Source organism: Perca fluviatilis, chromosome 19, assembly GCF_010015445.1.
Source record: "Perca fluviatilis chromosome 19, GENO_Pfluv_1.0, whole genome shotgun sequence".
Classification (NCBI taxonomy): domain Eukaryota; kingdom Metazoa; phylum Chordata; class Actinopteri; order Perciformes; family Percidae; genus Perca; species Perca fluviatilis.
The window spans coordinates 6,775,560-6,799,588 of NC_053130.1; the positions used below are offsets into that span (position 1 = coordinate 6,775,560).

Here is a 24,029-nt window from a genome sequence, read left to right on the forward strand (position 1 = left end):
TAAAAGTATTTCTTCAATTAATTATTTCTACTTTTAGTTAAGTTAAAAGTTTTGAGTAATTAATCCACCCCTGGTTATTGCAAGTTTTAGTTAGCTGGATTAAGTCGTTTTTCCTTTAGACTACAGTACCCATCATGCCTTTAGTGATGCGTGATGACGCCACAGAACATCAACAATTCACATGTGGCCTAGAAACGGCGTTGCTGTGCCTGTGCTAGCAGCACCAACTGGGTAATGTGGAGCTGACTTCCCAATCGAAACACCTCATTTAAAATAATATACGGCTATTCGCGATTTGTACACAACTATACTTGAGCCAACATGCCTCCGAAGAAACCCGCCCAGCCCGCGGGGAATAAAAAAACTCAAGAGAAGAAAAAGGAGAAGATAATTGAGGTAAAATAAAAAATAACACGAGTTAGCATGTCGGTGTTAAACGTTAGCTGAAAATGCTAACCGAAGCTAACACAAGTAGCTGAGAAGCGAACGCCAAAGCTACACCGGCCTTTGGACAGTTGTCAGCGTTACATAATCGTTCAGTAGTTGTTGCGATTAATGTAGCTGCTTTAGTCACTATAATTCAATCTTAAGCGAGTTAGTCAGCTGTCACGAGGCTAACTTTGTTCAATTTGACTAGTTCATGAAACGTTATGTTAAGGAGGTAGTCTAGCAGCTAGCAGGGCCGTGCCGCCGCTGTACGTGTTCACACTTGTCCGAGAAAGGTTGATTTGTGTCCCAAATGTCATCACCTTAAATTGGGAAACTTGACATAATGCCTTTATAGTGTATTGTGTGATTGTCTTGGTTGTTTTCATATGAATTGGTATCAAATGGCGGTGCGATGGGCCTGCTTGTGGTCGGCCTCACCGGACAGATGAGAGACCAGATTGGAGTAAAAACTGGTGAAAAGTTTGACATTTTAAAACTTTAATGTGTGTGTTGACTGATGTGAGAGTACTGTTAATGCCGACGTCTCTCTCTAAAAGCAGCAGTAAACATAAAACATGGTCAAATCATAGGTTTTGTTAATCTATCTTTCTGTCAATGTGTCCATACCGGCTTGTCAGTTAGCCGCCTTTTACTGTTGTAGCATACAGAGGCACCGATTGTACTGCAACGTGTTAATGCACCAGATGGGTTATTGCACTGCTGATCTTTGGAAAAACAAAAGTTTAATTGTAGGCGATTTCATGTATAAAGCGTCATGTTTTATCTGTCTGTATTGTCATGAGTCGGAAAGTATCACACAACAGGTACTTTGTATGTTATCTATGGTCACAAGATAAAGTTGGTTGCCTACAAATCCCATGAAAAATAAACAAGCCTGATATAGTTCATTTTTCTGTGCTGTAGAACTCCATTGTTGTCCAGAAACTATTGAAAACTCATGTGAGACATGTTAATCTGTGGCTGAATATAGTATCCTTAAAAACACACTAGTTAAGATGTTTGATTCATGTTAAAAACTACGGTGCCCACCTTTTAAGGAAATGGCTGTGCCTTTTTTTAGCTTTAACAAGAAACTATATATTTACGTATTCAGTGTAGACCTTTGGGGTCTACAGAAGTCAGAAAGGATTGTGGGATGGACCAAGATTGTTACATAATGACAGCCATATCTTAAGTTTTCAGAGAAAGACAGCTGTTTAATTTAAGTAATCAAATGTTATCACAACATGCACACATTTGGATAAGAGTAGCCAATATTTTTGCTGAATTAGAAATAGGGCTGGACGATAGGGAGAAAATCAGATATCACGATATTCTTGACCAAATACCTCTATCGATATTGCGGCGATATTCTAGGGTTGACAATTGGTGCTTTAACAAAATATCTTCACACTTAGACTTTAGATAAATAATCCTCAGTAATGTGGACATGATGTCTAAGTGGGGAAAAGGCAAATAATGGAACAGTCTGGTAAGTTCAGAAAAGTACATCACTTTACTGTAATGCAGCCTTTAAAACCAGGAAAAGACAACACTTATGTCATATCACGATATTACGATATCCAAAATCTAAGACGATATCTAGTCTGATATCACGATATCGATATAACATCGATATATTGCCCAGCCCTAACTAGAAAGATATTTAGAGCAATGAATATTTATTAATGAGAAAGTGCGTGTTTAGTCATCAGCACATTGATTCCAACAGGAAACCGTCACATCAGATTTATTTACAGCTCTTTTCTGCTGTTACAGATGTGTTTATTTGCTGAGATAGGAAAACAAGTGCAGAAAATTGTTGTTTATTTGGAACTGCTTGCTCTGGGGATGATTTTTGAGGTTATGTGATTGATTAACTTACATTTTTTTCTACTAGGACAAGACATTTGGCTTGAAGAACAAGAAAGGGGCCAAGCAGCAGAAGTTCATCAAGAACGTTACTCAGCAAGTCAAAAGTGGAACTGCGAAACCGGTCAGGAAAAAAATCTTGTTCTCTGTATCTGTTTTCCCCCCTTTATATCTCTGACTGTCTCATGTTTGAACTGTCCACAGATCAAACATTATTGTTTCTCCTTTTACTTTTTTCTCCTTCTACCATATTACTTTAAATCTCAGCTCTGAAACTGTCACATTTGTAAGAGACAGATGAACAAGAAAAATGCACCGGATTGTTGACTAGATTTCACCCCGTCTATGTGCTCAGCTAATTTAATTGGATGAGATCATCTTTAAATATCTATTGTCTCTATGTTTGTATGTATCGGCTGCCCAGGCTGACGGAAATAAGAAGGTTGATAAGAAGAAGGAGTTGGACGAACTCAACGAGCTGTTTAAACCTGTAGTCGCTGCTCAGAAAGTTGCAAAAGGTAACCAAACTGTGAAAGTATTGGTAAGCATTTAAAGTTGGGATGAAAATGAAAATCTTATGGTATCTTACATATGGTGTTTGTTTTTGTTTTTTTCAACGATTTTTTAAATGTATTCTTTTCCCTAGTATGTGTGTGTGTGTGTGTGTATATATATATATTTTTTTTTTTTATATTATATATATATATATAATTAATTTATGTTTGTTTCCAGCAAAACGGAGCGAAAGCAGAAAATGCAGAAAATCCATGTTGTGTACTTCTTTACAAATGAAATAAATGTCAGATGTGATGTGCATTCTTTTTAGAAAACAATCAGTTTTTAGAAATGCCTCATGATATTTTGTCTCTAGAAGTGTATTATTCAACTTTTGTTTTTGTTAAAGATGAAAAGAAAATCGCAATACTAGTGAATCGCAAAACTTTTAGAATTGCAATAAATGAAAATCGCAATCCAAATCAAATCGGCACCCATGTATCATGAATCGGGACAAAAGCGTCTCAGTCCTACGCAAACGTGGGGCCCAAAGAGTCTCTGTTGACGCCAATAAACGTCCTGAACACAAAATAAGAAAAGAGAGAACCCAGCCAGAGGGCAGGGTCTCTGCAGATACAGACACCGCCACACGCTTGTAGGGGATCACAAGTGATGATTGAGAGGGATTCATTTCAAGTCTATACATTGTTTTCTAGGATAATCTTGCATATTGTACCTAACCTTAAGTCTTTCATTTGAGTTGTTTATTATTTAAAAATGTCAAACAGGTTGTTCTTATGTCTGTTGTCTGTGAATTTAGAGAAAAGATAATAACTCATCTCCTTTTTTTTTCTGCAGGTGTTGACCCAAAGTCAGTGCTGTGTGCATTTTTTAAGCAGGGCCAGTGTACCAAAGGTGACAAGTGCAAGTTCAGCCATGATTTATCAATGGAGAGGAAATGTGAGAAAAGAAGCCTCTACGTGGATGAAAGAGATGATGACCTGGAGAAAGGTTAGTGTACAGTGAGACCATGTAGGTATTGTAAAATGGTGTAGTCTTGAGCAATGTCATCATTTACGCATCATACTTTATAACAATTGTAATGTTAGATATAATTCTCCATAAATGGCTAAAATAAAGTAATACGATGGCCATCTGATACCAACTTTTGACAGTTTGGAGAATTGCTTGGCATAAAATATTACAGTTACGTGAATCATAAGCATAGGTGGCTCTTTCTTCTTTTTGTTTAAAGTGAAACCAAGTTTGTCATTTGATGTGATTTGTTGAGCATTAGTTATTCTAAATCTTGGAACCACTAAGCACTAGTTTTTATTATTTGTAAAACGCTTCATTGTTGAATACATTTTGTTCTGTTTAGACACTATGGACAACTGGGATGAGAAGAAACTGGAAGAGGTCGTCAACAAAAAACACGGAGAGGCAGAGAAGAAGAAAGCCAAAACACAAATTGTAAGTCTGCTCTGATGATGAATAATGAACAGTGTATAAAGACAGGGACAGATGAAGAGGTTGATGCATGGAGGGAAATCTGCATTTTCATAAAATGTCCCATTTGATAATTGATAATATGACCGATGGCATGAATGCCCAAATACATGAGCAGTTTTTCAGTCTTGACTGAAATTAAGTTATGTAACTGAGAGAAATATGGAGTTCAGGAAGTATGGATGATGATGAAACGGATATAGGAGAGACAGAGGAAGAGAGAACCAAACCCAAGGGGAAAAAAGGGCATCTACAAGGGTTTCCATTGACTAGGTTTGATCAATAGTGGAGGTATTGGATTAAATCAATCATTATATAAGTCTTTGGTCCCTGATTTATTCTTCTTATTAATGTGGGCATTCACAATTGGCTGAGACTCAGGTTGGCCATGAATCAAAGCTAAACTGACTGTCCGAAAAAAAAAACAATCGGGGTCGTTTTCAAAATGGCAAAAAAAAGGGCAACGCTTTTCTGTTGTTGATGGATTCAGTTAATCTGATCTCATGACTGTTTGTTTGTCCCCAAACAGTCACTCAAACTTAAACTACATTCAGCTAAATACAGTAATAATACAAGATGCTGTCTGTTTACCCAGTCCCCTCTTTGTACCATTATCTACTCCACTGTGTTGTCTGCAGGTGTGTAAGCACTTCCTGGAGGCCATAGAGAATAATAAGTACGGCTGGTTCTGGTCATGTCCATCGGGGGGTGATGTCTGCATGTACCGGCACGCTCTGCCACCTGGCTTTGTACTGAAAAAAGACAAAAAGAAGGAGGAGAATAAAGAGGACGAAATTTCGCTGGAGGAACTGATAGAAAACGAGGTAAGTCTATACTTTTGCGATTTGCGGTTCATGGATTCAGGGAAATAATAACTATAATCCAACTCTGTTTATGGATGCTTGGGCGTAATAAGAGCATGCACAAATGATGAATAAACACCTGTTTAGAACGGTATTGCTGTTAGCAGCTTTGCCGAGTGACGCTCATCCAAACAACTTCACACTCGACCCTGCCCTTTAATTTGGACCTGAGCAATACACCTGCCATGACTCAGCTGCGTTCCCTAGCAATACTAAAGTATGCAGATGATTTGCTAACAGCTAGCTATTTTTAACCACTATTTCTGCGAACAAAACAGTTCATTCCAACAGTTGTATCACTGATGCTTGAAATGTTTCAGTTCACTACAATGTCACCACCAACTCTCTTCCTTCATCTGTTCTTACAGTTTTTGCCCATTGCTTACACACTAAAAACAAATGCTTAAACCAAAGCCTCAATACCTAAACTTCTTGTAGCATACCTTAAACACAGCATAACCATAGCTTAAACACATTGTCAACTTTGCACTTTGTTTGCAATTCTGTAACACACTTATTGTGAAACACTACACACGTTTTCTTACATTAGACACTTTGTTAAAAAAACGAAATCTCCTGTTATCATTGGGAAAACACTGTTCAAAATGCCCAATTCATATGGCAATTGTAGGCACTTACATACACACCTGAAAACACTTACACAGAAAACAGAACACCAATCGGTCTGAGCCTTTGCACTACAAATAGGCCTCAGGTAAGCCATTTTGAGAACTTTGCAAGCCTGAAGGCAATAAGAGTCCGAGTAAGAGGAGGACAAAGAGACAGAGGAGTCGGACGTGGAAGAGACATTGCCTAGGATGATGAATATCTAGTCTGAGTAAAATAAAATGAGTGTTCAAAGTGCTTAGTGAATATGGTTTTTTTGACATAGATGAGTTGTAATATCAAAGTGCTATTTGATAAAACTGTAAATGTGTAGTAGCAAGCGACTGAGAGCAAGCTGTACCCAGCGTGCCGTTCGGCGGTTTAACAGTTAATAGGGGTCCCCTCTCAGTACACTACACAATGTGTACATAACGCACTACTAATAAATATGTCCATTGATCTCAAGAGCTCACACTCGACACTGCACTTCCTTGGGTTCCTCAGCCATACACTCGCCAAGTTTGTAGTCGATCGGACGAACGGTGTAGAAAATTGAAGGACGGACATACAGACAGAAACTCTACTTCAGTTAGATGCATTTACCAAAATAGATTGGACATTAGAACTGGCTGATATGGGTCCAGAATATCTAAATGTAAGTACCATTTAATCAAGCCTCCACTCCAAAGCATTGTAGGTCAAAAGTGAGCTCAGTTAGTGTGAACAAATTGTTCAATTTGTCAGCCAGCTCCGCAGGGAGTACAACTGTAAGAAAGGTTAACCATAAATACACATCTATTAACCACAGCTAGCTTCTGGTGGAAATATTTGGGTTTTAAATCAAATGTGTTAACAAGACCGCGGCGGTTTGCTTTCCAATCTGACACTAGCTGTACTACTATTACTACTAGTGATAATTGAGTATATAAACTTTTTATTTCTATTGCCCCTTAAAAAACTTACAAAAACTTCACTCACACACATTAACGTGTACTACAATCAAATAAAGTAATAAGTTTTGAAGATGTGCTTAATAAGTTGTAAGATGCCTGTCTAAGCAGATAGACTGGGAACACAAGAACAAACATTGGTCAGTCAAAAACATCACCGGAATAAATCCAGTCTTAGACAGCCAAATTGGATGTTAAGAAATTAGAAGAAGAAAATGTCTTCAGATATTGACGCACAAAAGGTGAGGCTGTAGCGCACCACACAGGGTCTGATGTCTCTAAATACTCTTGACTGATATTACCCTGGAAGCTCTCTTTAGTTTGGTTTTCTGTCCCCCTGCAGCGTGCAGCTCTGGGTGTCAATGTGACTCGGATCACCCTGGAGACTTTCCTGGCTTGGAAGAAGAGGAAAAGGCAGGAGAAGGTTGGAAGATGTTTTAATCATTTTATTAAAATCAGCTTGTCTGGGAAGCACCAGAAATGTTTGAAATGTTTCAAGTCCCTTACCTTTCCCTGTGTGTGCTGTTGATTAACAGATTGACAAAGCGAGGGATGAGATGGAGAAGAAGAAGGCTGACTTTAAGGCTGGAAAATCGCTAGTGGTAAGTGTGTGTGTGTGTGTGTGTGTGTGTGTGTGTGTGTGTGTGTGTGTGTGTGTGTGTGTGTGTGTGTGTGTGTGTGTGTGTGTGTGTGTGTGTGTGTGTGTGTGTGTGTGTGTGTGTGTGTGTGTGTGTGTGTGTGTGTGTGTGTGTGTGTGTGTGTGTGTGTGTGTGTGTGTGTGTGGTCATTAGGTTTTCTGGATAATGTTTGTTTCTGTGGTCATTTTATATGTGTAAATTATTGTCTACGATGCCAACATTTCCACAGTAATACAGGATTTAATCCGATCACATGTATCTGTAGGTGAGCGGGCGCGAAGTGTTCGAGTTCCATCCGGAGTTGGTCGACGATGACGATGCTGAAGCCGACGACACTAAATATGCCAGCGAAGAAGAAGACGATAATGACGACGACGAACAGGTAATGTATTGCGGCACACGGTCACAGAATTTATTGGAGAAAGTTTGAAGGAGAGCAGATGATGCCGCCTACAGTCAATAGTTATTTAGTTTGGCATTGTATGACTTCATATGGATTTGCACTTGCTCGCACTTGAAGTGAGATGTCCCAGCACAATAACTGCACTCAACGTTGTTAGGTGTCTAATACAGTGGCGTATGTGTGATACGGCAATTCGTATGCCGTTTTTGCATGTTATCAAGACGCATAATCGCTTTTTAGCGTGTTTATCAACGCCGTTCGGCCGCCATTGACCAACATTATGTGTGAATTTTCGCCGTAGCGAGTAGTATGAAAGGACGTAAGTCCGCGGAGGAGGTTGGTTGGGGTGGCAGATGGGTAAAACACAGGACTTTCACCCAGGAGAGCTGGTTTTTTTTTTTTTCTTCTCCAGTGTTTCTTTCCTAAACCCAACCGTTTATTATTTTCCTAAGCATGTGATGTCGGTCACCGTTGTTACTAAAACCTTTCCCAATGTTCTTTTCCTAAACCCAACCTTTTTTTGTATTTTTATTTTTACACACGTGACGTTGTTCTCGCGATAGTAGGGCACGTTCTCGTATGTTTACATCCGCTGTATTAGGGCTGTGCTCGATTGAAGAAATTCTTAGTCGACTAACACTCATTCAATTGTATCGACTAATCGATTAGTTGATTTAATAGACAGATCTGTAAATCTGAGTTTCTCCGCAGAGTCATACAAAAGCACCACTTTAATTGTTACGTTTACCAGAGATGAGCTCGTACGTTTCTTGGAAATAAGTCATTCAGCATGAAAAAAGCATAAAACATGACTAACCGACTAAAGAAATCTAAGTTGACTAAGACCAAAATGACCGATTAGTCGACTAATCGACTAAGAGGGAGCAGCCCTACGCTGTACACAGAGTAGACATACACGTGGATAGCTCAAAATGCGTACAGATAACACGCCATTTGGCTTTAGGAAAGTGGCGTGTATGTTTACGCAAAGTCATGATGCCATGTTGTACAGTTTGCATTGTTGGTACAAAATATCTGCAGGATAACAAGTTATTTTGTAGGGCTGTGCAATTAATTGAATTTCGATTTTGGCTCCCAATGATCACCAAAATAGTACAGTCGAGAAAAAACGATTATTTTGCCATGCTCTGTTTTGCAACAACACTTATTTTGTCTTGTGTTCTGAATGACACGCGCACATCCGCCCCTCCCGAAGCCATAAACTCTCTCAGCCTGTACAGTCAGGGAGGCAAGTCGTGTGCATATCATTCCAAACGTCAGACTTTGCACTGCACTTGTCGTGCCCGTAGCAAGACACCTGTCACGTTTGAAATCCATTGGACTAACGGTTTGAGAGATATGCGCATAACACCCACACACACTCTGACAGAAAGCCGTCAGTTATAGAGTTATATAGATAGATGTAAAATGAGCAGGGACGTTAAATCACCGGTTTCACGTAACGTTATTCTAAGGTACCGTCTATGTGCTGGACTTTTCCTAAGGTTAGCTAGCAAATAAGCCCACTGACGGCAACATTATTGTCCATATTTTGGCACACTGTTTAGTAATGACAGTAGTAGTGGTCATAGTGAGTGAAATGTGATGTGAGATGCACATTGTGTTATGTGTCTGGAACTGTGTAACGTTATGTGTGATATCTGTAAAGCTGAACCGACTCACAGTAGTAAAACAGATTTTATTCCAATCCAAAGACTCTTTCTGTGAGATGAAGGACACTAGCCATTATATCCAAAGGTTAATGAGTAATCATGTTAAATAATCGTGATTTCAATATTGACCAAAAATAATCGTGATATTATTTCTTTCCATAATTGAGCAGCCCTATTATTTTGGTTATGCTGTGAGATCAGTGTTGTCAGGCAGTTTGAGATATTTAGAAAATATTTTAAATACCTAAATATAGGGCCATTAAGTATTTAAACATTTTTAACACTGAACAGAAGCAACCCATGTCTTCCTATTGTAGTGCTGAAACTGTAGAATTTATAAACAAAATGTACCATTTAGAGAAATCTCCACATGCTTGAGCTCATGGCTGCAGCTTTAACATTGAAGAAGAGGGGTAGACCATAAAAACGGCATCCTTTTGTTAATTGTAATGAAAGTATAAATGACATTAAGCTGACAAACTGCTAGATACTGTATATCTTACTGCATTAATGTCCAGTTAAGTGTTCGGAATTTCATCACAAATAGAGCCCACGTTTCCGGGTTCAACACATAAAATGAAAAGTTAACGGCAGCAAAAGGCGGCCGCACAAAGGCTATGTTTACACGGAAACTATCTGGAGAGAAAACGCAAAAGTGGCGTTTGCGTTATCACTTTTTATTCTGCGTTTAGACGAGTTATTGGGGGGGGGGGAATCTGCGTGCATATGGTGACGCAAAAGTGTGTGAATTTCAATGTATGCACTCCAGGTGACTAGGTGGCCACACAACACCACCAAGGCACCGCCTGCGTAGAACATTCATTCTACTTCTCTCCTTAGTAGCGCGAAACCAAAACATGTCGAAGCGAACAACAAAAGCTCGTCTGGAAAGACGAGGAGGTGGAGTTGCATGTTTGTCTGATGATGACCGGCACAGTTGACCGTGATAAGCCACAGCGTAGCACCCACGGGAGCACTACCAATACCCTGAGCCACAGCATAGCACCCACGGGAGCACTACCAATACCCTGAGCCACAGCATAGCACCCACGGGAGCACTACCAATACCCTGAGCCTCGCGGCCCTTCAGCCGCTGCTGGAGAGCGAGAGGCAGCGGGCAGAGGAGGCTGAAGCAGACCCTCCTCTGGCCGCTGCCGCTCTCTCTCTCTCTTCATCCGTAACGTTGTCGCCTGCTCTGGCTCAAATGAATAGCCTACATATGGTCATCGAACTATAACAACCTTATCCACATTGTTGAAATCATTTAAATATTGAGCCATTACATTGAAATTCTAACAGGAGCCTATAATTTCTGTAGCCTACTCCGTAACAGACGCCTTTTTCTCGTCTCTCTCCACGCCTCTGTCTTCAGACTTTTGCGTTTTTGCCCTTTAGACGGTAATGCGACGGTGGAGCGTTTTTAAGATTTCCACTCTGGAGGGTGGTTTCACTTTTTTGCGTTTTTAAGCCCCAAAAACGCCGTCGCCGTATAAACGAAATAAAGGCACATCCGATAAAATATCTTTTTGTTTTCACCCGAGAGCGTCATCGTGTAAACGGGGCCAAAGTGAAGCCAAACGGAGGCCAAGGCTCTCGGCGGTGTGGACCATAATGTCATCTCTACAGTTTCCACCGCTCAGAGATGAGACTGAGACACATTTTTCAGCACTTTTTTGCCTCATCCATAAGCAATTATAATTTGGCTTTCTTCCAGGTGATGCAAAGTGGTTTGATGCAGCCCCCAGACTTAAAGAGTGCTTGTCTGTATTTAAAATGGTTTCATTCCTTTTGAGTTGCAGCCGCCTGCCTTTGCACTCAGCAAATGATTGGCCCGTTAATTGTCTGCACCTGTTTTCCACTGGCGTGCTGCTTCGTAGATTCAGGCTGTAAATTAATAATTACGTTTAATGCAACCAGAAAACATTTTTCATTCATTCCTTTATTCAATCTTTACTTAATTAAACTTAATACCACAAATAAAAATGTCCGTTAATTTGTTTTGTTCATTTTTTTCCTCTCTGGTACTACGTGCGTTTTTTATTTTGTTTTGTGAAAATCTGCAACCTTGTTCATGAGAAGTGTTCAATTGGACTCTGAAAAGTGCAGATGGATGCAGCAAAGTACACATTACTAATATACTTACTAATGACGTTATTGATTTTAAGTATTCGCCAAAAAGAAAGTGTATAACCGGTGGGCGGGCTTAACATAAGGATGGCGGAGTGAATTCCCTGCTACTTAAAAACAAAGAAGATGGCCACAGCGGTCTTTTGAATGGGCTTCAGCCGCGACTCGGGAAGACTTGGAGTTAAGCTCTGAAGTCCTTCTTAAAAAAGGAAGATGTGGTCGGAGTTTTGCCGACCGGATACGGCAAAAGTTTAATCCGTCAACTAGCGTTGCTCTGGTTGGCTATGAGTGCAGAGGGAATTTGAAAGACAACCGTTTATCCCGCCCCTCAGATTGAGCCCTGCCAATGGTGAGTTCCCAGACCCAACATCTGGATGTGGGTCTGGCTAACAGAACGCGGCATTTAGGGCAAAATGACTCCACGCTTGTATTCACCAACAGCGTTTTAACCCGAGTTCCCTCAACGTAATACTTTCCCTGCTTCTCTACATTAGTTTACCTGCTGTCTTGTGTCACACTCCTGTCTAAACCTAATTTACAATTTTTGATTTCAGACCGATTCTACAGATGTCCAGGACATAGACCTATCCCGTTTTGTTCCACAAGAGGTCGACAACACAGGCATTACCGTAGCATCCACGGACCGTTTCACCTCGAGGAATAAGACCCAGCCGACGAAAACTGACAACGGTAAGAAAAGCCAGCCAGTACATTTCGTGGGAATGAGAAACGAATAAGCCCAGTACGAGTACTTTGGATACACAAGCAACAACCAAAACATGATTTTAAAAAGAAATCTTTTTCTGCCCATGTACAGAGGAGCAGCTGAACGGGGCTTGCGGTGGCGCCGAATCCAACGGGCTTTCGGGAGCAGAGGGAGGCGGGGAGGACGGAGGCGGGGAGGAGGAGGAGGAGGAGGAAGAACAGGAGGAGGAGGAGGTACCGGTGGATGAGAACCTGTTCACAGGAGAAGATCTGGAGGAGCTTGACGAGGAACTCAACACACTGGTGCTGGAAGACTGAGAGGGAGCGCGGGGGGTGGGGGGGGGGAGGGGGGGTTAGGACGGACTAAGTGACGAAGGGATCGACTGATGGATACATGGAGCTAAACAACAGAGACCAGATGTTTGAATGATTTTAACTTTCAGAGACTCCAGTAATAAAGCCTGATTATTTCATGACATCACTGCCCGTCTCTGCCGCCCTGTTTTCTGTATTGCCCCTCTCACATCCCACCACATCCTCAGCTTTTTGTCCATCGGGTCTCCAAATTTCCACAGCAGGGCCAATTAGGGTTTACCAGGGCCAACTCCACATGGTTGTTGCTTGTCAGAATTTCCATTAAAATAGAATTTGGCTGTTGTGCACTCTGTTGCTCGACGAACTTGCCGTCTTTCGTTGAAACTGAAATGACTATTGAAATAAATTGGGCTTCCTAATCAGTTGACAATGGTATATAGCGATTCAGAGTGAGACAATGTAAGAGCTTAAAAAATGAAAGCTCTATACTTGTGAGATTGTACTGTGGGACATGACTAGACAAGATAAATCAAGTAACATCGATGGATGTTTGAAAGTGTACTGAAGTTACAATACAACGTAGGAAATGAACAGGAGTGGTTCTGTTGTAAGAAACTTGATCTGTTCAGAGTTTCAGCTGCTCTCATGCCAAAATAAAATGCTCGAGTTTGAGGTTGCAATTTCATCATTCTAGTGAAATTTTCCCTCAACAAAATACATTTAATTTAGCTAAGCTTACGTTGGAAAAACAAATTGTTAGAAATGTATAACATTTTGAAGGAAAAACCCAGACCAAGCTTCTAAAATGTCAGCGCTATTTCTGTGACCAGACTGTGATAAAGCCCCAGCAGGGAAACCAAATTGTCCCATCGCCAGCCCAGAAATGTAAATAATGTTCTCATGAGTTGCCTCCTGAAGAAATAAAAGATTACTGTACATCCAGTGTGTGTCTCTTCTTAGATGATGCCAAGTCCCACATTATGACTTAGAAATGTAGCTTTTTTTTTATTATTTAAAAAGGTGCAGTAGGTAAGACTTATAAAACTGTCATATTTGCTGAAACTGACCCTGTGTTCCAGTAGCACTACATGAAGCAGGAAAAAAAAAAGAAAAAAATATCCTGCTCCTCTGGCACCACCTCCAGCCTGTAGTGTGATTTGCAAAAATCAGATGCACCAATCCTCACCCTCTTGCCCCATAGAGAATTTGACCTTTATTTGGTCTCAACTGTAAAGAATGTATATATTAATAGTCATTTCACAAACACTTGCTGTGTTGGATAAACTTCTCATCTTCACGATTTGTTTCTCTTTTGGATGCACAACCAATTTTCCCATTGTTTTTTATATTTTTAATTAACGGTTTATCAAATGTACATTCACTTGTCGAATACAGTCAAAATGTCGGCACAAGACACCAGGATTCACAAACAAATCCCACTGATTTAATGTAGCATGTCAATACTTGACTTTTATTTCACCACTATTCCGAAGAACATTTATTTAGCAAAAGGAAGAAGATGAAATAAATCCGATAAGAGTAAAACAGGAACAATTTCGGACAACAGAGAAATCAAATATTTAAACCTAGTTAGTTGTTTTTTTGAACAATTCATTGTCCAGTTATTAATCAGGCAGCTACAGAAGAGACGAGCCAGGCTGGATGGGGTGTTCAACTGATTTTTATTTTTTTACTGACAAAAAAATAAAATAAACAGTTCATCTGATAAACACCTTTGTACGAAGCTCAACATGGGTTGACATAAGATAACAAAAAGGAAGGACCAGACCTAAAAAAGAAAAGAAAAAAAAAACAACAACAAACATCTAGATCCAGCATAACAAATCCTGTTTTTTTTTTAGCTTCCTGTCTACAGTTTTTCCCCCCAGAAAATGCTGCCAACCACCTCAACTACAATGAGACTTGGAGAGATTTTTATATCTTTAAAAATTAAAATGAAGTGTTTATTCGGTAGTCTGTTGATAAATCATGGTGTGCTACTGCTGTAGTTGTACATTACTTAAAATTATCTACTGTACTTCAAAAAAAAAAAAATAAAGCATAAAAAGCATATAGCTTACCACAAACGCCACACACACTGCACGTTGTTGCTGCTTACAGACTGTACAGGATTAAGACTCTGCTGTAGGAGTGGATGCTAGCGTTTACTCGTTTGATCAGTGAGAGTCAGACAGGTGTCAAAAGGGTCGTGTCAAGAGGTCGAGAGAAGGGCTCGATGTCGGTCGGTCGGTCGGGTCAGGTCAGGTCAGGTGTCGTGTCATGACAACAGTCGCCTAGGGAACAAGAAGCTGCAGTGTTATTCACAGGAAGAGAGACAACGCACCCGTCATCACAAACTAAAAACACAGTTTTACAGAAGAAGTTTGGAGGAGTGCAAACGGAAGAAGCTCTCACATAGTAGGTCTCTCCATTTCTGATGCTAAATTAGACTCCGATTGGTTGTTGATGTTTAAGAACGGCTTTACTAGGCGGTCAGTTAGCAAGTCTATCTGAGGCATAGGACGCTGCAGCAATTAAAGACCTGTCGACTTCAATTTTCCTAGGCAAGATTGGGAGTACCTTTTCTGCTCTGTGTAGCTTTCACAAACCATGTGTATAAAACATGATGCACATTTTTCACACTGAACTGAAATGCACTCCTGCACTTTTTCTGCTGCTAAAATTCTATCCATCTCCTTCACCTCACGGTGAACCTAACAGGACATAAGTAGACTTGTAACAGAGCACTCTTTTGTTGTCCCCTTTTCTGTCTTAAATGCTCTACTTTAAGCAGTAATTGCACTTCATGTATAGTCTATAATTTGTGTGCACTAAAATGTAGCCTGTCTCGAATGTCGTTTTTATATAATGTTTTTATATATTTTTAATGTGTAACACCACTTGATCCACGGTGAAACGTTTCATTTCACTATATACCGTGTATATGGTTGAAATGACAATACAACCCACTTGACTGGGAAGGTCTTACACAGAATACATTTAGGGTATAATACATTGGTCCCACCCAGTTGTTTGGTTAGTCATAGGGCTGTTCCCTGCAGCAGAAAGCGTGGCACTTACCGCTCATTTCCATCACGTGGTCCTAGTAGGTGCGAGGACGTTTATGAGATTCCTCCCTGGGAGGATCAGCCAGCATCACCTTCATCTTTACTCCATTGACGACCCGGCCATGGAGCGCTGCCAAGGCATCGTCTGCACACTGACCGAGAGAGACAGACAGACACAAGTCTTAGGTCTTCCCCTTGTCCATTTGTCTACATCTATTCATCCAGCCATCTTCATTTCCATGAAATCCCTGTTGCTATGCCAACATCAAATGCTAACCTTCCCCCCCTCTTTTTTTCAAGTCCTTCATTTTTTCAAGAGTTTATCCTCCATCAGTTCAGAGTCTCACCTGCTTATCTGCATACTTCATGTATCCAACCTTCCTCCCAGGAACCAAATGGACCTCAATCAGGGAACCAAAGCGACTACAGAGAGACGGGAACATTTGTTAATGCCGATCATTGTCTGGAGCATCGTTTGGATAGCAACATTACACGGCCATTTAGGAGCGTTTAGCTCGATGCTCTCATCCACACTCATTTGCAGCGACTGAGCTTAGAGTTGTGGGCTATTGAACCTTTGACCTTCTGGCTAATGGACCATTATTTTCACCATAAGCATACGGCACGGTTATAATTAAGTTAAAGTATGAGTCAATGAATGGGACATTTACTGAACAATGACATCAAACAGAGCCATAATATCATTCAGTTCAAAAATAGATTAAAGAAATCATTACTTGACCAATACAGCAAAGAATAGACCGAAACACAGGAATGGAATAGTAATGTAAAAGGTATTGTTGTATATTGTTGGAAGTTATTGTAAGACCTGAAAAATTGTATGCTGTAATTGCATATCTATTTGCTTTGTAATAATATGATTTTGTGAAATAGGGGCAGGCACGACCAAATAAGCTATTTGCTTCCGCCTGCTCCTTCTCGAACTAATCATTTTATTTTTTGTTTTTTTGTGTTAAATTCTGATTGTTTGCATTTTATTTTGTGGTTTTGTTTTCTTTTGCAACATTGTCGATTGTTCGAGATAAGATAATAAAATGAAATTTACCAGAAAACGTCCTCCAGCACATCTGGGGGCAGCGGGGCGGGGCTGAAGACAACAAACAAGCGCTCCTTTGCCTTGCTGTCGGGGGGAGCGAGCTTCTTCAGAGGGGGCAGGTTGACATCTGTCTGAACCCGGGGCATCGGGGCGACAGCAGGATAGCTCTGGAGGGTACCGGCAGTTCAAAGTTATAAGTTTGAAGTCTCTCTTTATAGGACTCATAATGGACCTGTAGATTACTTTTTCGCCATCTACATTCTGCTTTTCGACACTCCCTTTTTTCTGCTCTTACCAATGTGGCATTTCAGTAGTTTTCCAGATGGTTACTTTATCATAAATCGGACAGATATTCTGCTGAAATATTACACATTTGTGTGTAAATAAGTCTTTTTGCAGATGAAGAAAGTTGCACATGCAGTATTTTTTCTCTACAGCACTGGTTCAATAAATGTCTAAAATTAAAGACATTTCCTTTTCATCAATACAAATAAATAAAAATTTTAAAAAAAAAGTCTTAAAAAGAACTTATGAGTTAAAGCTGCAGTTGGTAGAATGTGCAAAATGGCAGAATTTGAAGTAAAGTAAGCCCTTTTCCTGCAGCTCTTCCCTCTCTTGTCGCACGGGCAATGCATGTGCAGAACAGCCAAAACAGCTCTCTCTCTTTCTGAAATGACCTGCGATTGGCCAAAGTCTCCGTCACGGGCTAGATTATCTAATGCCTGACAACAGAGCCAAGAGGAGGTGCAGAAGTCTAGTTCTCTCAGACCAGCCAGTTAAAATATGCTGAAGATTGACAGACACGGTGGCGCCTACCACAGCCTTAATATAATCATGATTAGTTACAGGGTGATATTGGAAATCAGGCATTGGTTTTATGTACTTACAGGTTTCATTGCCTGGCTGGGAGAATGTCCGTTCCACGCTGCAGACATCATCTGGGTTGCAACAAACTGCATGGCCATCCGACCTACAGGGCTACACACGAAAACAAGTGCACATGCCGTTTCAAGCAAATGTTCAATGGTTCATACTTAACTTCTCCTACCAATGAAGTTGTTTGGCCAAAATGACTTACAACTAGGCTCCATACAGAGATAAATGAAGACACTCCCTTAGGCACATGACATTTCTGGTGACTACAACACTGGTACTGGACACATGCCAGGGAAATGTCTCCAAGATTATTTGTATGGTAATTTTTAAACCTTATCGTGTACTTTAACTCAACATTTGTCTTGCACACTTGCAAATATGAACTCAATTTGACATTTGCCTGACTCCATCCAGACCAGCTTCATGCCCTGGCTGCTTTCTAAAACAACATGTGGTGTTTGTTAGCACAGTGGTTAACGTGGGGCGTTTTCCTCTACGTCGTAACTGTGTGGTGCCCACAACTTTTACTTCTTCAGACTACGTACTTTGTTCTTTACTATATGAAAGATGCTTGCTCCTGGAAAACAACTACCCGATCACTGTGGCCCACAGGGGAAAATAGTCCCATTCTCCCATGAATATTTGGCAACAAATAAAACATGACCAAGAAGACACGCAGAGAAGGTTACTGTAAATCAGTGGAATTTTGGTCCCAATATTTTAAATTAATATTTTAACTTCGGAGGGCATTTCTGCTTCACACCTCCATTAACGTCTGACTTATTCTGCAGAGACATGGTCATGGTATTCTGTGTGTACGAGATATAAGTTGCGCGTGTGTACCTGCTGCGGTCCTCTCCGTCGTCAACAAAATTGACTGCCAGTCTGTTGCCAGGTGGATATTCAAAGCCATTCAGCTTTTCCTTGGCGTAAACAGCTGATCCAAGATTACCGTAGCGAATCAAAGCGTGACCTGCAGCCAACAGGATCACTTTTAAGTTAAATAAACAACATTAATGGCTGGAACACATCAACATTCACAGACTGCATGAGTTACAAACTACAGTAAACTAACTTTACTTTTAAGTTCCTTTAGTGTATTCAAATTCAACGTATTTAAGCTATGACATGGTAGGGATTCATCAAAGAACACTTAGTTGATCGTAGGCACCCAATGGACAGTTAATAAATGACTACTGATAATCGATTCTTGAGTCACCTATAAAGCCAATTCCTGTTTTTCAAAACATGAGGATTAGCTTCTTTCATTCATTTTATATCATCACAAATGTTAATACCTTCTGGTTTAGGTCTGTTAATCAGACTAAGAAAACAACTATAAGATTAAAAACGTGTAACAGTTATTGACTCTTTTTAAAAGAAGCTAAAAATGTTTTCCATATCAAGGGAGGGTATGATCCAATTTTATCATGCTGGATGCTTAAGTGTCCTCACGTGAAATACAGAACCACAGTCACATACTCCTGACCGATCAAATATGGTAAGTGAGAACTCTATCAAAGACACCTTCGTTTTGCTTTGATTCCAATGTACAGGATTATAGTGGCCAAATGAATAAAGCCCATGCGTTGGATTTAGTCACAGACCTTTGCTCAACCCATAAGAGTCTCTCTGCAGCTCACAGTATTCCATGCCAGGAATGATGTCAAAGAGAGAAAAAATCTGCTCCTGGGTGAGTGCGGCCCGTGTTGACATCATCAGGCACCGTGTGAAGTCCCCAGAGCGGTCCCCCGAGCGGTCCCCCGAGCGGTCCCCCGAGCGGTAGTCCATATTGACCGAGTAGTTGCCAGGGTCAGCTGTAGAGGAACGAGGGACACCAGGGTCAATAACGGGACAGATACAACTGCAGTAAGTGATTCCCAAGTGTATTTACATTAAAAAAGACCTTCAAGAAGAGACCAGGCTTAGGATTCATCACTTAATCCCCCATGTCCCTGTGGGACATAAGGCCACAATGAGGTCCCTAAATAACTCAGAACTCACTTGAACCTAAACTCAGCTTCTTGAATTTATATTTTGGAACCAATGACTTTCATTTCTAGTTGTTCATTCTTGATCTCACCAACAGTTTGTCTTAAGCCATTTTTAAAGAACATTTGTAGCCTGCATTGTTTATATCCATTTACTTGCTAGCCGTCTTCTTCCCTGCTGCTTTGCTGTGTTTCTGGGGACATTACCGCCACCTGTAGATCAGTGGAATTATGTGAAATGATTGGCAGGAAAATGGGGACCTCATCATAAAAACAGATGGCTCCACAGTTATGCCAACGGTTTTATAAAAATAAATAAACACTCCACCAGTGTCCCCCCCCCCGAAGTGCTATTAAGCTCAAGACACACCAAGCCGATAATCGGCCGTCGGACAGTCTGGCGAGGTCGGTGACTCGAGTCTGTTCGGTGTGTTCCAGGCCGTCGTCCGTCCGAGGGGCCGGCGGCCTTCATTTTGGCCGATTTGACATGTATAATCGGAATGACTCAGACAAATGACTCATCTGATTGGTGGAGTGCTAACCAGGAAACGGGAGCGGGATGAGCGTGACTAGAGTCTCTCAAAATCGGACAAAAATATTTTAAACTGACCTTCGTCGATCCGAAATGAAGACAGATTCAGCAACTGCACGGCCTATTTCTCGCTTAAAATGTTTTCAGAAACACGTTTCGGTGAACTATTTTCGTAAAATACGAGATCGTATTCTGAACGAGCCGCCATGACAGTCTGTCTTTGAATTTCCGGAGAAACCGGACCCACGTGACGCTTTCGTCCAATCAGCTGCCGGTTTTCATTTTTGGGCGACAATACAGAGTAGCGCTGCCTGCTGTAATGGAGACGTATTACGTCTCGTCGCTTTGGTGTGTTCCAAGGCACTTTTTTGACCAACTCGGAGAGACTGATCAGTCCGACTGCCTTTTCTGCCGACGGTCGGCCGTCTGGTTGGTGTGTCACGACCTTTAAGTATGTCATTTGACAGCAGACACAAAATACAGGATTCAGTGCTGTGTCTAATGTCTGACTGTCTTAACTGCTGGTCATGGGCTTGAAAGAACTATAAACTTACTAACTTCTAAATCGCAAAATATACTGAATTGGGTTGTAAAACAACAGCTTACCCATAGGGAAGGCATACGGGTTCATGGAGTCAGCGCCGCCGCCCGCGTAATCACCTCTGGGCGCTCCCCCGGAGTAGTCTTCTGATGCTGTAGTCTTGGTGCGAGGTTCAGCCAGGATGGCCCTGTAAGCTAACAAAACCCATTATCATCATCAATGCCACAATTCTGTAAGACAAAAATGTCCACAGCAGTTCACAAAGTGTTAACAGTGAGAAGCTAGTATGGCTGGAAACACACTAAATACATTTTGTTAACTGTATGGTATTAAAAGGTGCTCCAAGTGATGTGACGTGTTTTTTAGGCTACAACATTTTTTATCACATACAGCAAACATCTCCTCACTAACCGCTAGCTGCCTGTCCCCTGAACACACTGTAAAACAACGCGGTCTCTGAAGACAGCTCAGGCTCCCTTTAAAATCATTTATGAGTATGTAGAAATGTAAAAATGTAAGTCTAAGAGTACTTTTTCATGCAGCTACGTCTACCACCAGCACAATATTTTGACACCATCTTACTTTTGTCACAGTTCTCTATGGCGACAGCCGCTTGAGAGGGTTTATAGTATCTCACGTAGCCCAGTCCTTTACTTTCACCTGTAGCCTTATTCTTGATGATCACGCAATATTCAATATCACCATACTCCTGAACGAGAGACAGACAAAGCATGGGATAAATAGATTTGTATTCATTTTTGCCATATTCGACATGTAGGATTGCACATTATTTAAATTCTTTATTTACATATAAAGGCAGCAAGAGACGGCAGTTATAGCCAATATTTAATTACAAAAAAAAGAAGGTGTAGGCATATTTCAGAGAGCCTAAAATGAAAATGTATACTTTTATAAATCACGTTAAATTGTAGTCGGAGTTGTATTTTACATACAGGCAATAGTAAAGACAGGAAAAAAGAAGAAATGGGTGTAGTGGTTACTTTAAATGTGTCTTTAAGATCCTCCTCCGAGAAGGTTTTGGGGATCATGACAAAGATCCTGGTCAGCTCCTCATCCTCAACGTCTCGGTGTCTTGTTGAAGACCGTGACTGGGCAATAAACACCTTTCACAACCAACCAGAGAAATAAAGGAAACGATTAGTAATTGTTTGGTTGTGATTACAACTTTAGCCTGATAAAAAAAGTCTGAAAAGATCTGAAAAATAAATATTTGTACTATAATATTAATAATTTTTTTGTTTTAAATTGGTAGTGAAAAAAATATCGTTCGGGAACAGGTGTTGTATGGAACATTGTTGATGTTGGGTATCGTTCAAAAATCGATACCGGTGTTGTATAGAACTCTTTTCCTTCAGAGGCTGCAAGCCCTTGAATTGTAGCCCTTCAATTTACAATTGGGACATAGCTAGCTATAGACCTTTTTCACGGCAGACATGTTGACATGTCATAGTAGGAAAAGCACAGGTGTATTCAAACCCATTAATGATGGCTGCATTCCACTTAGAAGAGGCCCAGGTGGTGTGCATGCTGACTCACTGAAATAGCTCACTGGGACACTTGGACGATGGAATTGAGCCATCGTTAAGGTTATCAATGTCAGCTGTGCTTTTCCTACTATCACAAGTCAAAATGTCTGCTGTGAAAAATGTCCACAGAGTCCATGCCTAAACCAAACCATAACCAACTGTCTTCTCCCTAACTACAGTGGAGGCGCTACGCATCACGGTATTTTAGCAGGTGTTGTGTCGAAGTTGTCCTCCATTTCGACTAGTGAACGTGAAGCGCCCCTCTGTATATTTAACGTTATAGTTTCAGGTGAAGTTTATACAATACACCGATATCGATTTTTTTGTAACAATGTAACGTTAACGTAGCTAGCTAGCTAGCTGACTGGCGTAACACTGGCTAACGTTAGCTAATTTATCACACAAGCAAGCTAACGTTAGTTACAAAATATATACGGAAAAATGCACTGCTTCTGTCACCTAAAATCAGCGGCATAACCGCTAACGTTACCTTGATGGGTTTAGTCCCTTCCATCAGCACTTTGCCGTGCATTTCCTCCATTGCCAGACAGGCCTGCGACGACTTGGCGAACTTCACATAACAGATCCCTTTGGACTCCTTTGTCTGCTTATCTTTGACGACCCAAATCCCATGGATGTCCCCGAACACAGAGAAACTTTCCCGAAGCTCATCTTCGGTTATGGACCGACTTGTGACCACGAAAAGCCGGCTGTTGGGAGGGTCGTCGAGGTTTTCGGTTTGTTTAGGGTATTCCTCCATATTTGCTTCCTGACTGTGCCAGTAGCCGTTTGTGCTGCCTTCAAGTCCTCCTCGGAAATATCCTATCCTGCCCCTTTTTCTTCTTTATGGTTTATTGGCGGTTTAGAAACCAATTTAAAGGTGCATTACCGCCTCCAACTGGACTGGAGTGTGGACGAGAGCTAAATGCAGAAAAATAAATAAAAGAAAACACAAAAAAGAAACTAGATTATTTTTGCTAAATGAAATTTCCTTAGAAACTTAATACTGATATACCTTGCCTGCTGTTTTTCCCAAAAGCCTTGACAGTTGTGGTGGTTTGCCTTAGGTGAAAAGGTGGTCTCTAGTCTCTGGGTATGTATGCCTTGCAATGTAGGCTATTAGTAGGCCTATGTGTTCAACAGTTCATGGCTGGTTACAGTATGCTATGTGCATTTTCCAGTTGGATGTTTGCCTATTTTGTGTAATGAATAATTAAAAACTGTGGGACAAATTATCAGATGAGTAGGCTAATGATAGTTTCTTCCCTACGTTTCCTCCTTCTTCTTCTTCTTCTTTAGTTTCATTGGCGGGCTACATATTTCTCTTTTTACAATTAACTTCCTACAACCACCAACCTCCTTTCACCACATGTTCAACAGTTTCCTTGCAGTAGCCTAATAAGTCAAGTTATTTCATGATAAATTAGAGATTTTGCTACGACATCACCTCCTTTAACCATTTAATCTTTAAATGTGTTGACCACGAGTTGCTGTTATCCTGGCAAAGTGAAGTAAGTAAATTGTATAAATTCCCATAGTTGTGAAGCTGTCAGTAGAGCTGATGAGACCGCGAAGATAGTGATCGTTTACTGCCATCTACTGTACGGGAGGTTTAAAATCACTCTCTTGTTCTCGGTTACTAAAGGACGAAAGTACCTTTTAAACTGTCTATGGAAAGGACGCCTCAGCAGTAGCTAGCTTTTGTAACTCATGTTAAAATAACTAATACATATTTCACTTGTGTAGGCCTGTCTAAACAGTGGGCCCAGTTGCATGGTATTTTACAGTAGCCTAAGTTACGGAAAAGAAAAATGGTCATACAATACTATGAT

General features: G+C 40.7%; 2 protein-coding genes across 3 annotated transcripts; one reads left to right on the forward strand and one right to left on the reverse strand.

Moving 5' to 3' along the window:
- Positions 1 to 183: 183 nt before the first annotated feature.
- On the forward strand, positions 184 to 13,527 carry zc3h15 (zinc finger CCCH-type containing 15). The gene is made up of 11 exons (XM_039783386.1): positions 184 to 396; positions 2,330 to 2,425; positions 2,726 to 2,819; positions 3,655 to 3,807; positions 4,178 to 4,269; positions 4,944 to 5,129; positions 7,068 to 7,148; positions 7,261 to 7,326; positions 7,628 to 7,744; positions 12,120 to 12,255; positions 12,383 to 13,527. Exons 1-11 carry the CDS (start codon positions 322 to 324, stop codon positions 12,586 to 12,588), a joined length of 1,302 nt encoding a protein of 433 aa, XP_039639320.1. The 5' UTR covers positions 184 to 321; the 3' UTR covers positions 12,589 to 13,527.
- A 721-nt stretch (positions 13,528 to 14,248) lies between these two features.
- On the reverse strand, positions 14,249 to 23,013 carry rbm45 (RNA binding motif protein 45). 2 transcript variants are annotated; one of them, XM_039783387.1, is made up of 12 exons: positions 22,688 to 23,013; positions 21,652 to 21,774; positions 21,233 to 21,359; positions 20,716 to 20,844; positions 19,734 to 19,790; positions 19,194 to 19,403; positions 18,430 to 18,559; positions 17,598 to 17,688; positions 16,720 to 16,877; positions 16,001 to 16,076; positions 15,667 to 15,805; positions 14,249 to 14,879 (listed from the first exon to the last, which is right to left on the reverse strand). In XM_039783387.1, exons 1-11 carry the CDS (start codon positions 22,955 to 22,957, stop codon positions 15,689 to 15,691), a joined length of 1,488 nt encoding a protein of 495 aa, XP_039639321.1. In that variant the 5' UTR covers positions 22,958 to 23,013; the 3' UTR covers positions 14,249 to 14,879; positions 15,667 to 15,688. The 2 variants fall into 2 exon arrangements, with proteins under 2 accessions (XP_039639321.1, XP_039639322.1); XM_039783388.1 differs by lacking the exon at positions 19,734 to 19,790 and having other exon boundaries at positions 22,688 to 23,012.
- Positions 23,014 to 24,029: the final 1,016 nt, after the last annotated feature.

Excerpts from the sequence above, each read along its gene's own strand:
- zc3h15 (XM_039783386.1), top strand. The coding sequence starts at position 322 with ATGCCTCCGAAGAAACCCGCCCAGCCCGCGGGGAATAAAAAAACTCAA. Across the intron at positions 5,130-7,067 it reads AGGAACTGATAGAAAACGAG|CGTGCAGCTCTGGGTGTCAA; the intron begins GTAAGTCTATAC and ends GTCCCCCTGCAG. Across the intron at positions 7,149-7,260 it reads AGAGGAAAAGGCAGGAGAAG|ATTGACAAAGCGAGGGATGA; the intron begins GTTGGAAGATGT and ends GTTGATTAACAG.
- rbm45 (XM_039783387.1), bottom strand. The coding sequence starts at position 22,957 with ATGGAGGAATACCCTAAACAAACCGAAAACCTCGACGACCCTCCCAAC. Across the intron at positions 20,845-21,232 it reads CATAGAGAACTGTGACAAAA|CTTACAGGGCCATCCTGGCT; the intron begins GTAAGATGGTGT and ends GGGTTTTGTTAG. Across the intron at positions 18,560-19,193 it reads CTCTTATGGGTTGAGCAAAG|GTCACGCTTTGATTCGCTAC; the intron begins GTCTGTGACTAA and ends TGTTGGCTGCAG.